General features: G+C 33.7%; 1 protein-coding gene across 1 annotated transcript in view; it reads right to left on the reverse strand.

Moving 5' to 3' along the window:
• col27a1a (collagen, type XXVII, alpha 1a) overlaps window positions 1–12410 on the reverse strand; it is a 156084-nt gene that overhangs the window by 62845 nt on the left and 80829 nt on the right. The window contains exons 13-22 of the mRNA XM_056447135.1: window positions 11827–11880; window positions 8110–8154; window positions 3826–3879; window positions 3673–3717; window positions 2463–2516; window positions 2249–2302; window positions 837–890; window positions 661–714; window positions 510–563; window positions 366–410 (exon numbers count right to left, since the gene is read on the reverse strand). Coding sequence (XP_056303110.1) covers window positions 366–410; window positions 510–563; window positions 661–714; window positions 837–890; window positions 2249–2302; window positions 2463–2516; window positions 3673–3717; window positions 3826–3879; window positions 8110–8154; window positions 11827–11880 — 513 coding nt within the window. The remainder of the gene's footprint in view (window positions 1–365; window positions 411–509; window positions 564–660; window positions 715–836; window positions 891–2248; window positions 2303–2462; window positions 2517–3672; window positions 3718–3825; window positions 3880–8109; window positions 8155–11826; window positions 11881–12410) is intronic.

A 12410-nucleotide genomic window follows, 5' to 3' on the forward strand; every position in this document is an offset into this window, starting at 1 on the left:
TCCATCTGTCGGTCTGTCTGTCAATCTATCCATCTGTCTATGTCTGTCTGTCTGTCAATCTATCCATCTGTCTATGTCTGTCTGTCTGTCCAGCTAACTGTCTGTCTGTCTGTCCATCTATCTGTCTGTCAGTCTATCCGTCTGTTGGTCTGTCTGTCTATCTATCCATGTCTGTCTGTCCATCTGTCTGTCTGTCCATCTATCTGTCTGTCTGTCTGTCCATCTATCCGTATATATATATATATATATATGTATAGACATAGCTGAAAGCTCATATTGCATTATAAAAAATACTACAAACAGGATCAACATTAACATCACCAACAAACAATCAAGGGTTAATGTAGTCATATTCAAATCCTCACCTCGAGTCCTAATGGTCCCGGTGGTCCTAGAGGACCCTCGTCACCCTACAAATGAACCATATTAATAAGCTGTCTATTTAAAAGCCATTAATAAGGTACCTGTACAAACCACACACACACACACACACACACATAAACACACACCTCTCGTCCAGCGGCTCCACGAGGTCCCGGTAAACCTCTGGCTCCAGGTTTACCCTATGAAAAAGAAATAGCCAGCATGAAGCTACAAAAACATGTGCGCATCATCCCTAAATGCTCAGTCACAGAGTATAATTCAATAACACACACACACCTTTGGCCCCTCAGGTCCATTGTGGCCTGGTTTACCGATATCACCAGGAAAACCCTGCAAAGGATAAAGCACAAATCAATTAATCAGCGATATCTAGAGTGAATCTTTCACACATGACAGAGCAGAAGTGTTTTATAGTTATGTGGTGGTCTTGAAAAGTAGATGTTGATGGATACCTCAGGTCCTGGTGGGCCTGATAATCCACTGGGCCCTATTTCTCCTGTCTTGCCCTTCAAAACACACACAAATGCTGACCATGAGCTTAAAATTGTTACATAATGCACTCTAGAAATGGACTGAAATGAAAATTCTGTGCAAAAACCAAAAATGCTTTATAACAAATGTTTATTATTTGATTATTTGAAAGTCCTTTTGTAAATTTAACCCGATAACTTAAATACATTTTTTTTGACGTAACATTTCTGAGTCAAGAGATGTCCTTTTAGCAGCATGATTATGAAAGAACATTGGCACTATTGCAAGCAGGAGAAACAAGTAAACTACATAGAAATTTCCTGTTAATTGAGCAGACTTTGCTTTTCTGGTAAGCATATGCAGTTCATACATAGATAAATAAACATGTAAATGTTATATATTTTCATATATATATATATATATATATATATATATATATATGAATGAAAAAAAAACCTCTAAATGCCATCTGAAATTTTCTACTAAAATTAGCATTTTTCTCCGCCTCCTATGTTTATGTTTAAGTGTTTTGCTTTAAAGGCAATGAAAAGAACTTATTCGTCACTATAAAAGTAAACTTTCTGAGCCTACACACAAGAGTCAAAGAAAAATGCTAAATTTTGCAGAAAATATCAAACAGCATTTAGAGGTTTTTGCATCTAAACTCTTCATATATATATATATATATATATATATATATATATATATATATATATATATATATATATATATATATATATATATATGATCCCAAGGTTTCCATATCCTGGACCAGGCCGTATCCTGAGCAGCTACTGTGATGGTCATGGAAGAGTGGAGAACATGAGACTGATTCCTATGACGCTCCAGAGACAGACGAGTCTTCGCTGAGGCCAGCTTCCAGCCTCCACCACTAAGACTGCAGCTCTGCACGAGACGTTTGGCCAGCGGAGAAATTAAAATGATCGTGCCTAACTGAGCCTGGTTTCTCTCAAGGTTTTTTTTTCTTCACTTCCGCTATTTAGTGAAGTTTTTTTTCCCTCTCCGCTGTCGCCACTGGCTTGCATGGTTCAGGATCTGTAGAGCTGCGCATCGTTGGATTTGCTCTTCAGTGTTTGGACTCTCAGTAGTGATTATTAAACCACACTGAACTGAGCTCAACTGAACTGAACTTAAACACTACAAACTGAACTACACTGTTCCTATTTACTGTGACCTTTTATGTGAAGCTGCTTTGACACAATCTACATTGTATACGCGCTATACAAATAAAGGTGAATTGAATTGAATTGAATATACACACAAGACGCAATGCTATGCAGACGCAATAAAACAAACAGAACTGCAACACTATGCACTGCTGTATGTAACAGAATTCAGTTTAATTGAGAGACAAAAATGTAAAGAAACCAACCTGTGGTCCTGGTTTTCCACGAGGTCCTGGTAATCCCGGTAAACCCTGCACACCCTGAAACAAACAAACAAGCAAGCAAATTGCAAATCAGTCATATTGGCATAGACACTAGTAGTAGAGCATGCACACAGAAGGACTCCAATTGAAGAAATTACAGTTAGACTGAATAACAGATATCAGACATTGTGTAAAAATGTGCAATAAAAATATGTACCTTATCTCCTTGGAAGCCAATCTCTCCCTGTTCTCCAGGAATCCCAACGTCTCCCTGAGAGACAAAGAGTGAAAGACAAAGAAAAAGTGAGAAATAAGTTGTGAAGCCAGTCAAAGTCAGAAAAAAGATCAGAGAAAGTGATGGGGCAGAAAAAAGTAGAGTTAGGGAAGATGTCTTTTATTTATGCTTTCAAAAAGCAGTTTGAGGAGAAGAAACCTGATCGCTTTAATGTAATCAATAGGCAATAAAAAGCATTTACTCAAATTTAATCAATATTTACTCTCCATCAACCCATCAAGTGTTTCCAAACCTTTATAAGTTTTACAAAAGAAGATATATTTAAAAAAAAGCTGAATCCACTGACTTCCACAGCAGAAAAAAACAAATACTATGGAAGTCAACGGTCACAGATTTTCAACATTATTAAAAACATCTTTTATCTTTAACAGAAGAAAGCAACTCATAAAGATTTGAAAAGATTTTAAAGGCTAAGTAAATGATGACAGAACTTTCATTTATTGGTGAACTAGCTCTATAGATTTGTTATTTATTTATTTATTTATTTATTTATTTATTTTTATTTATTTATTTATTTATTTATTTATTTATTTATTTATTTATTTATTTATTTATTTATTTATTTATTTATTTATTTATTTATTTTTATTTATTTATTTATTTTTATTTATTTATTTATTTATTTATTTATTTATTTATTTATTTATTTATTTATTTAACTGAGGACTTTTACATTTTCCCCTCATTTCACCGACAGGTTTAAGGCTAGTCCTAGACTAAACAGTTTGAGCCATCTTAAGTGAGAATAACTTTAAGCAACATTCAAATATGTCTGTGCAATTTTTTTGTCTTAAGATGCAAGTCAATTTAATAATAACTACCTAATTGAACTTTTCGGTTATGTTAGTTTGTATTTTGTAATCGTATTAAAATCGGATAATTCGTGTCCATGTAAACGTACTCACTGTCAAATAAATAAATGTTTTGAATCTGGAAGCAAATCTCATAAACTACCACAAAAAAAGCCCCTGAAAACTGAAACATTAAAATTTGAAGGTCAAAATTTTTTTGAACGCTTGCTATTAGGGGCGGAGCTTTTAAAAACATGTGAAACACAGTCTGGCCAATGGGGAGAGAGTATTTCCATCACATGCTGCTGTAAAACAGACCAATAACAGAGTATTCAGATCACCTTATCACCTTTCAGTCCGGACTCGCCCATGTTCCCCGGGACGCCCTGGAACAAACACACACACACACACACGCACGCACAAACATGTACACTAAATACACTAAAGCGGATGCTGAGTGATGGACTGTGTGTGTGTTTTTGTGTTTGACTTACTTTCAGCCCATTTAGTCCTGGTACACCGACTGTCCCAGCAGGGCCCATATCACCCTGAAAAAGCAATGAGAGGTGTTTTTGAAGTCCCCAAGAAATCAAAATAAAGCTTTTTTAGATGTTAGTATCAATATGTTTTAATGATATCTATAAGCTAGCACGCTCCAAAAAGCGTAAAGTCTAGATAGGATACACGGCCGGCCATATGTTCAATATGCACATTAATATAGCAGCATTATTTATGACACTGTATAACAATAATTAATATTTTTACAGCACTATGATGGTTGGGTTTAGAGTTGGGGTGGAAGTAGGCGCTATAAAATACAATTTACTGGGTAATTTAATAGATAACATAAATAATACTTGGTACAATCACTGTTTTTACTACACTGTGACGGTTGGGTTTAGGGTTGGGGTGGGGGTAGATTAATATTAATTAATAAAATACAATAAATGGGAAATTTAATAAATAATATAAATAAATCTCATTAACCTCCGGCCGCAACCATATCTGATCTAGCAACAACCTCAAAACAGTGACAAAATTAGCATTTAGAAGATATAAATATCTTAAGCTTACAGTTTGTCACTTCCACCCAAATGGATACTGTAGTTTCTCATCAAATCTTCTGACCAATCAAATGCTCTCTAGTATCTGACATGCCCCGCCCCCTTTATAATGTTATTGCTACTGTATATGCACCACTCTCACTTAACTGTGATAAAAGGAAATGCTATTGGCTGTTTTTTTAAAAGAGGGAGGAGCTACTCTGTCCATATTTTCATGTTTCAGTTCAAATTACGTCACAGTACAAAAATTCGACCTACCAAATTCTCATTTATTTAGATACTTTCAGTAATAGAACTTTATCCATAAGCAGTTTTCTAATTTTCCCATTGTGCCAAATAAAAGTATACTTGATGATATACTTGACTTTCACACCTCTTCAAAAGGGGTTATTTCTCAAATATTTACTATTATTAACACAAAACAGTCCCCCTCAACACATATACTGATGGCTTTTTAGGAGGAACTGAATTTAACAATTGAAGAAAATATTTGAGATCTTATTCTTGCACGAATATATTCATCATCAATAAACGCTAGGCATATCTCATTCAATTCAAGGTCGTGCAGAGAATACACTGATCTAGAACTAAACTGAATCAAATTTTACATGATCTTGACCCAACTTGCCTTCGCTGTACAACCGAACCAGCCACACTGTTACATGCTTTCCATTTTGAAACTGACTGTTTTTTTGGGGGGGGAGTCTTTAGGTGTTTTTTTGCTGTTTTTCCATTGTCAATAGACCCAATCCCCTAAACAGCACTGTTTGGAATCCTGCCAGAACATGTTGAATAAATTCATTACAGGCCGATAGCGTAGCCTTTGCAACCTTACTGGCTTGACGACTTATTCTTATGAATTGGAAGTCAGCAGCTCCTCCTTCTTATCGGCAATGGGGTTTTTGATTTTCTACATGCTCTTCAGATGGAAAAGATTCGGTTCGCAATAAAACAAAAGCCAGAACAGTTCCAGAAAGTCTGGAATCCTTTTCTACATTTTTTTAAGGAGACAACTATAACTTAATTGCCTTTTTCCCTTCCTTTTCTTTGTATTATTTATTTATTTGTTTATTTATTTATTCTTTTATTTGTTTTTTATTATTCTTATTTTTGTTATCTTATGTTTGTATATCTTTGTGTATAAATGTGGTGTTTTACCTTTTATTTATATACTTATTTAGTTTATAATTATGTTTTCCTGATCATTTTTTGTTTGATGAATTGTATCAGTGCGTATATCTATATGTAATCAATATTATCTATATTTTATTGTCTGACCTAAGACGAACCTAATAATAAAAAATCAAAACAAATTACGTCACATCTCGAACAAAAGTGCGCACTTCACGAGAGCTTTACGTGAAAAATTAGCTTAATATGACATATTTAAAGGAATATTGCGGGTTTTAATGTTTTGTTGACGTAAGAGGGCCTGCAGGGTCTCAAATAAGAACAAACATGCTATGATATGTGTGTTTTTGTTTTGTGCAAATCATGTTGTTTTTACATGCACATCCCTACATACACACAATGTGCTTATAAATACAGAACCGGACATCCTCACAATACTGGATCAGTCTCATTTATAAGCCACATCCTCCATTAATAGTGAACAGTTGAAATGTGATTTATTTAGATAATTATTTATATTTTTAATTTTGAGGTTATTAAGTTATTCATCTAATATTAAGTTCAATATTTAACAAATAATTAAATTAACTGATCAATAATTTAAGTTTTTGTCTGTTTTAGTTAATGCTAATAACCTTTAAAAAATGAATGAAATATAAAACAGTAAAAACACTCAAATCCACATCATGCATTAAAGGGGGGGGGGGGGGGTGCCCCTGTGTCAACAAGCTTGGCACCCTCTCTGGTCCCCCTAAGTTTGGATGTGTATATTTATGTCAAAACACCACGGAGAAACGAGATAAGCCATCGGTGGCAGACTGCGAAGATATGACTGAGGTCTCTCTCGCGCACTCTCTCGGTGTCACGCGCACTCGCTCTCTCTGTCAGTGACGGTGCTGTGCGCATCAGTTCCCCGCATTCCTCAAAAGTTAACCCCGAAATTGACACAGATAATAAATAGATTCAACTTCAATCATGTTCATGTTGTGAAAAACTATCAACATGTCGACTGTTGATTATATTAGACTTCTGTTTTTCAATAGCGATTTTAACACTTCCACTATAGGAAGTCCTCGGCTATGCATGGATATTATTAATCAGAAATTGAGTGTAGTTTTACAATAGGAAATGCAGTCTTGAATTTAAAAACAGTCGTCAAGTTCCGGAGAACAGATGTAACACAGTGATCAAATTTAGTTTTCAGTCACACTCATGTAAAAGTCATATTCAATAGTTTTGCCTTCATCAGTCATGACATAAAGCACCAACACATGATTTATTTACAACAGGTTTTTAAACATAATAGTTTAACTAACAGATTTCTAATAACTACTTTTTTTTAATCTTTCCCATGGTGACAGTCAGTGCATAATATTTTACTAGTTATTTAGCAAGATTTAAAGTCCCTTTAAGTAGTCTATAGTCTTAGATTCAGATTAAAGTGTCATTTAAAGACTTAACTAGGTTATGCTAACTAGGAAAGTTAGAATAATTAGTCAAGTTATTGTATAATTGGTTTGTTGTGTAGACAATCAAAAATATTTAGTAAATATATTTTAAGGAGGCTAATAATTCTGACCTTTAAACCATTTTTTTTATTAAAAACTGCTTTTATTCAAAAACTTAAACTTTAAGAAAAAAACAGGTGAATTGGGAAGGCTAAATTGTCCGTAGTGTATGAGTGTGAATGAGAGTGTACGGATGTTTCCCAGAGATGGGTTGCTGCTGGAAGGGCATCCGCTGCGTAAAACATGTGGTGAATAAGTTGGCGGTTCATTCCGCTGTGGCGACCCCGGAATAATAAAGGGACTAAGCCGAAAAGAAAAAGAATAATTATTATTATTATTATTATTATTATAACAATATTAATAACAACAGCAATAATAATAATGATGATGATGATAATAATAATAATAATAATAATAATAAAACAATAATAATTATTAGTATTATTATAACAATATTAATAACAACAGCAATAATAATAATGATGATGATGATAATACTAATAATAATAAAAATAATAATAATAAAAATAATAATAATTACTATTATTATTATAACAATATTAATAACAACAACAATAATAATAATAGCAATAATAATAGTAATAATAATAATAATAATAATAGTAATAATAATAATAATAATAATAATAATAATAGTAATAATAATAATAATAATAATAATAATAATAATAATAATAATAGTAATAATAATAATAATAATAATAATAATAATAATAATAATAATAATAATAATAATAATAATAATAATAATAATAATAATAATAATAAAATTCCAGCTGGAAAAATAAAACAGTTAAATACATTCCTTACTAAATTAAATAAATAAACAGCCTCCATACATTCAAATAATTTCTCCTGCATATAATGTAATCTCTACACATCTCTGACTATTAAGTTCATCTTGTTTCCCAAGCTGACTGTAAACATAGACTTGCAATGACTTGAAATGAAAACCGATATGAAAGCAACTTTTGTGCAGCTTAAAGGAAGTTCTGTCACATTTAGCTCACTTTGAGGGACAAATCTGTGTGCAAAAAGAAATCGGTTCACTTACAATCAAGCCAAGGACACCAGGAGGACCAGGAGCTCCAATAACACCCTGAGACCAACAGAGAAACAGACAGAGAGTCAGTAGGAATATGTGTGTATGTGTGTGTGCTGTGTAAATGCACTCTCTTCATATGCAGATATTAAATGAGCGTATGTGTGTGTGTGTGTGTGTGTGTGTGTGTGTGTGTGTGTGTGTGTGTGTGTGTGTGTGTGTGTGTGTTTTTGAAGGAACAGAGATGGTTTGTCGTTGGCTCTGCAGCTCCGGAGCCATTTCCTCTCTTTCCCCTGGTGTGATGAAAGGATGAAAGGAGCACTTCACTCCTCTTTCAGGAAAGGAAGAACAGGAAATGAGAGGGCTTTTAACTTCCTGTTTTCAGTCCCCACTTTTACAGGTGAAAAAGTAGGTGGAGTGTGACTCAAACACTTCCGCTTATCATGTCACCTACTGTACTGTGCGCACCAATCAGAGGCAGTTTTGGAAAGGATTATTTTTTAATCCCCCAAAAGAATTGATCAACAAATATATTACTGAACAATCTTTTATTTATTTATTTTTTTTAGAAATTAAGACAAGATCTGATGCCTTAACTCAAGAACAACAAAATTTTAATTCTTCCTTATGTATAAATGGAGAAATAAACAAATACAAAAATAAATATGATCATTCTGGTGGACAAATAAATATATTTTGCCAATTTTATTCATCTTTATTTGTATAGCGCTTTAAATACTGTAGATTACATTATCCGAGACCTTACCTACTGAATAAATAAAGAGAAATATTTAAATTTGAATCAATTAATCTAACAATATTATAGACAAAAGGTGATCGAACACCTGCCCTACAGAATGCTTGAATGAATGAATGAATGAAAATAATGATCTAAATAATAAAACCCAAAACAAACAAACAAACAAAACAAAACACAACACAAAACTAAACTAAACAAAAAACAAATCCCAAAATAAAATAAAATAAAACAAAACTAAACGCAAAACAAAACACAAACAAAACAAATAACAAAAACAAACACAAATCCCAAAATGAAACACAAAAAATAACAAACCAAATAACAAAACACAAAACAAAAGACAAAACATAAAACTCAAAACAAAACACAAAACAAAACACAAAATATAAAACAAAACACAAAACAAAACACAAAATAAAAAACAAAACACAAATAAAAAACAAAACACAAAACACAAAATATACAACAAAACACAAAACATAAAACAAAACACAAAATAAAACACAAAACATAAAACAAAACACAAAACAAAACACAAAACATAAAACAAAACACAAAATAAAACACAAAATGTAAAACAAAACAAAACAAAACACAAAATAAAACAAAAAATATAAAACAAAACACAAAACAAAACACAAAATATACAACAAAACACAAAACATAAAACACAACACAAAATAAAACACTAAATATAAAACAAAACACAAAACAAAACACAAAACACAAAATATAAAACAAAACACAAAACATAAAACAAAAAAACACAAAACACAAAATAAAACACAAAATATAAAACAAAACACAAAACAAAACACAAAACACAAAACAAAACACAAAATATAAAACAAAACACAAAACATAAAACAAAAAAACAAAAAACAAAACATAAAACAAAACAAAAAACATAAAACAAAACACAAAACATAAAACAAAAAAACACAAAACATAAAACATAAAACAAAAAAAAACACAAAATATAAGACAAAAAAACACAAAACACAAAAAAATCCCAAAACAAAAAACAACACATCACAAAATAAAACAGAATACAAAATAAAATAAAATAAAATTACATTAAACCAAATACAAAACACAACAAAAACACAAAACAAAAACACAAAACAAATAACAAAACACAAAACAAGATAACAAAACACAAGACAAAACACAAAAACAAAACAAAACACAAAACATAAAAACTAAACATAAAAACTAAACACAAAACAAAATAACAAAACACAAGACAAAACACAAAAACAAAACAAAACACAAAACATAAAAACTAAACATAAAAACTAAACACAAAACAAAATAACAAAACACAAGACAAAACACAAAAACAAAACAAAACACAAAACATAAAAACTAAACATAAAAACTAAACACAAAACAAAATAACAAAACACAAAACAAAACATAAAACAAAATAAAACACAAACCAAAACATAAAAACTAAACAAAACACAAAACATAAAACTCAAAACAAAATAACAAAACACAAAAACAAAACATAAAACAATATAACTAAACAAAACATAAAAACTAAACACAAAACAAAAAAGCAAAACCCAAAACAAAATAACAAAACACAAAAAAAACATAAAAACTAAACAAAACACAAAACAAAATAACAAAACAAAACAAAACAAAAAAATGTTATTTAAATAAAATTTTATTTATAAAAATAATACAATTCTGTTTGGGAAAAGAGATGATCGAACCCCTCACTAAAACAAACAAACAAACAACTGGGCAAAGATATTATTTAACATTCATTCATTCATTTTCCTTCAGCTTAGTCTGTGATTTATCAAGGCTTGCCACAGCAGAATGAACCATCAACTGTTCCGGCATATGTTTTACGCAGCGGAAGCCAGTACTAGGAAACACTCTTACACTCTCTCATTCACACACACACACACACACACACAAACACGGCCAATTTAGTTTATTCAATTGTCCTATAGCGCACCAGTCAACGTTTACTCTTGACCCAAAGCCCTCTAATAGCAACATCATCAGGCTGAGGGAGTGTTTATGAGCAAGCCAATCCAGCTCAGGCTGAAGAAAAGGGCTGTTTTTATTTAGCTCGTACCCCTCACTGCCCTGTTTGCATTCAACAAATCTAATTTGGCTTCCACTGCAGCTTAAAGAAAGAGACGTGTAGAGAACACACCACTGCTGCTGAGTGTGTCTGAGTGTGTGTGCACAGAAGTGGCTGAGTGGAAAATATGATTTAGCCAAGATACCGGAAGTAAAGACTGAGATTTACACACACATATGCCACACGCACACGCACACGCACACACACACACACATACATGCACACACGCACACGCACACACGCACGCGCACGCACACGCACACGCACAGACATCACTGACACACAGACATGCTGAAGTCATTCACCACAAAAACACACACACACACACGCACGCACGCACGCACGCACACACAGACACACACAGACATCACTGACACACAAACAGACATGCTGAGGCCATTCACCCCAAACACACACACACATGCACACACACATCCACACACACACACATGCACACACATGCACACAGGCACGCATGCACGCACGCACACACAGACACACGCACAGACGTCACACACACAAACAAACCTGCTGAAGGCGTTCACTGCAAAAACACAAACTCACACATGCGCATACACAGACACACGCAAAGACATCACTGACACACACACACAAATCCACACACTTAGGCCATTTAACCCGAAAATACAAACACACATACACACACAGACATTACTGACACACAAACACACATGAAGAGGCAGCTCACCCCGAAAACACACACATGAGTGATACACACACAGTTAGAGGAGACTGTTTGAGGCAGTTTGTGTATGTGCATGTCTCATCATCTCTGCTGTGACTGTTTTATCTGCTGTAAGAGCTTTAAAAAAATCAAAAACCAATGAAAATCAAAACTCACTGGTTCCCCATCCAGTCCTGGCGGCCCTCGCTCCCCGAAATCACCAGGAAAACCCTGAGAGAGAGAAAGAGAGAGGGAGAGAGAGAGAGAGATCGACATTACAACACATTATTATCAATTCACTTATTCATTCATTTTCCCTCGGCTTAGTCCCTTTATTCATCAGGGGTCACCACAGCGGAATGAACCGCCAACTTATCCAGTATATGTTTTACACAGCGGATGCCCTTCTAGCTGCAACCCAGTACTGGGAAACACCCATACACACTCATTCCCACACATACATTATGGCCAATTTAGTTTATTTCCCCTGTAGCGCATGTCTTTGGACCAACACAGGCTCATTCTGAAAACGTAGTCCCATGAACGTTTCTGGAGACCGCGAATTATGTAGCTGGAGAAACGTATGGCTGGCTGCATTTCATTTTTTAAACAAATGCTACGGGGCGGTATGATGCCGTTCCGCGTTTCGCGCTTGCCTCCATGTGGAGGGCTTTCCCGCTGCAACCAGTTTGTCCAGTTAGCTCCTCGTGTACGTTGGCGGACTTGAGACGCAGAGAGGAGTTGACCACGACGGGCTTCGA

Source organism: Danio aesculapii, chromosome 21 (assembly GCF_903798145.1).
Source record: "Danio aesculapii chromosome 21, fDanAes4.1, whole genome shotgun sequence".
NCBI lineage: Eukaryota > Metazoa > Chordata > Actinopteri > Cypriniformes > Danionidae > Danio > Danio aesculapii.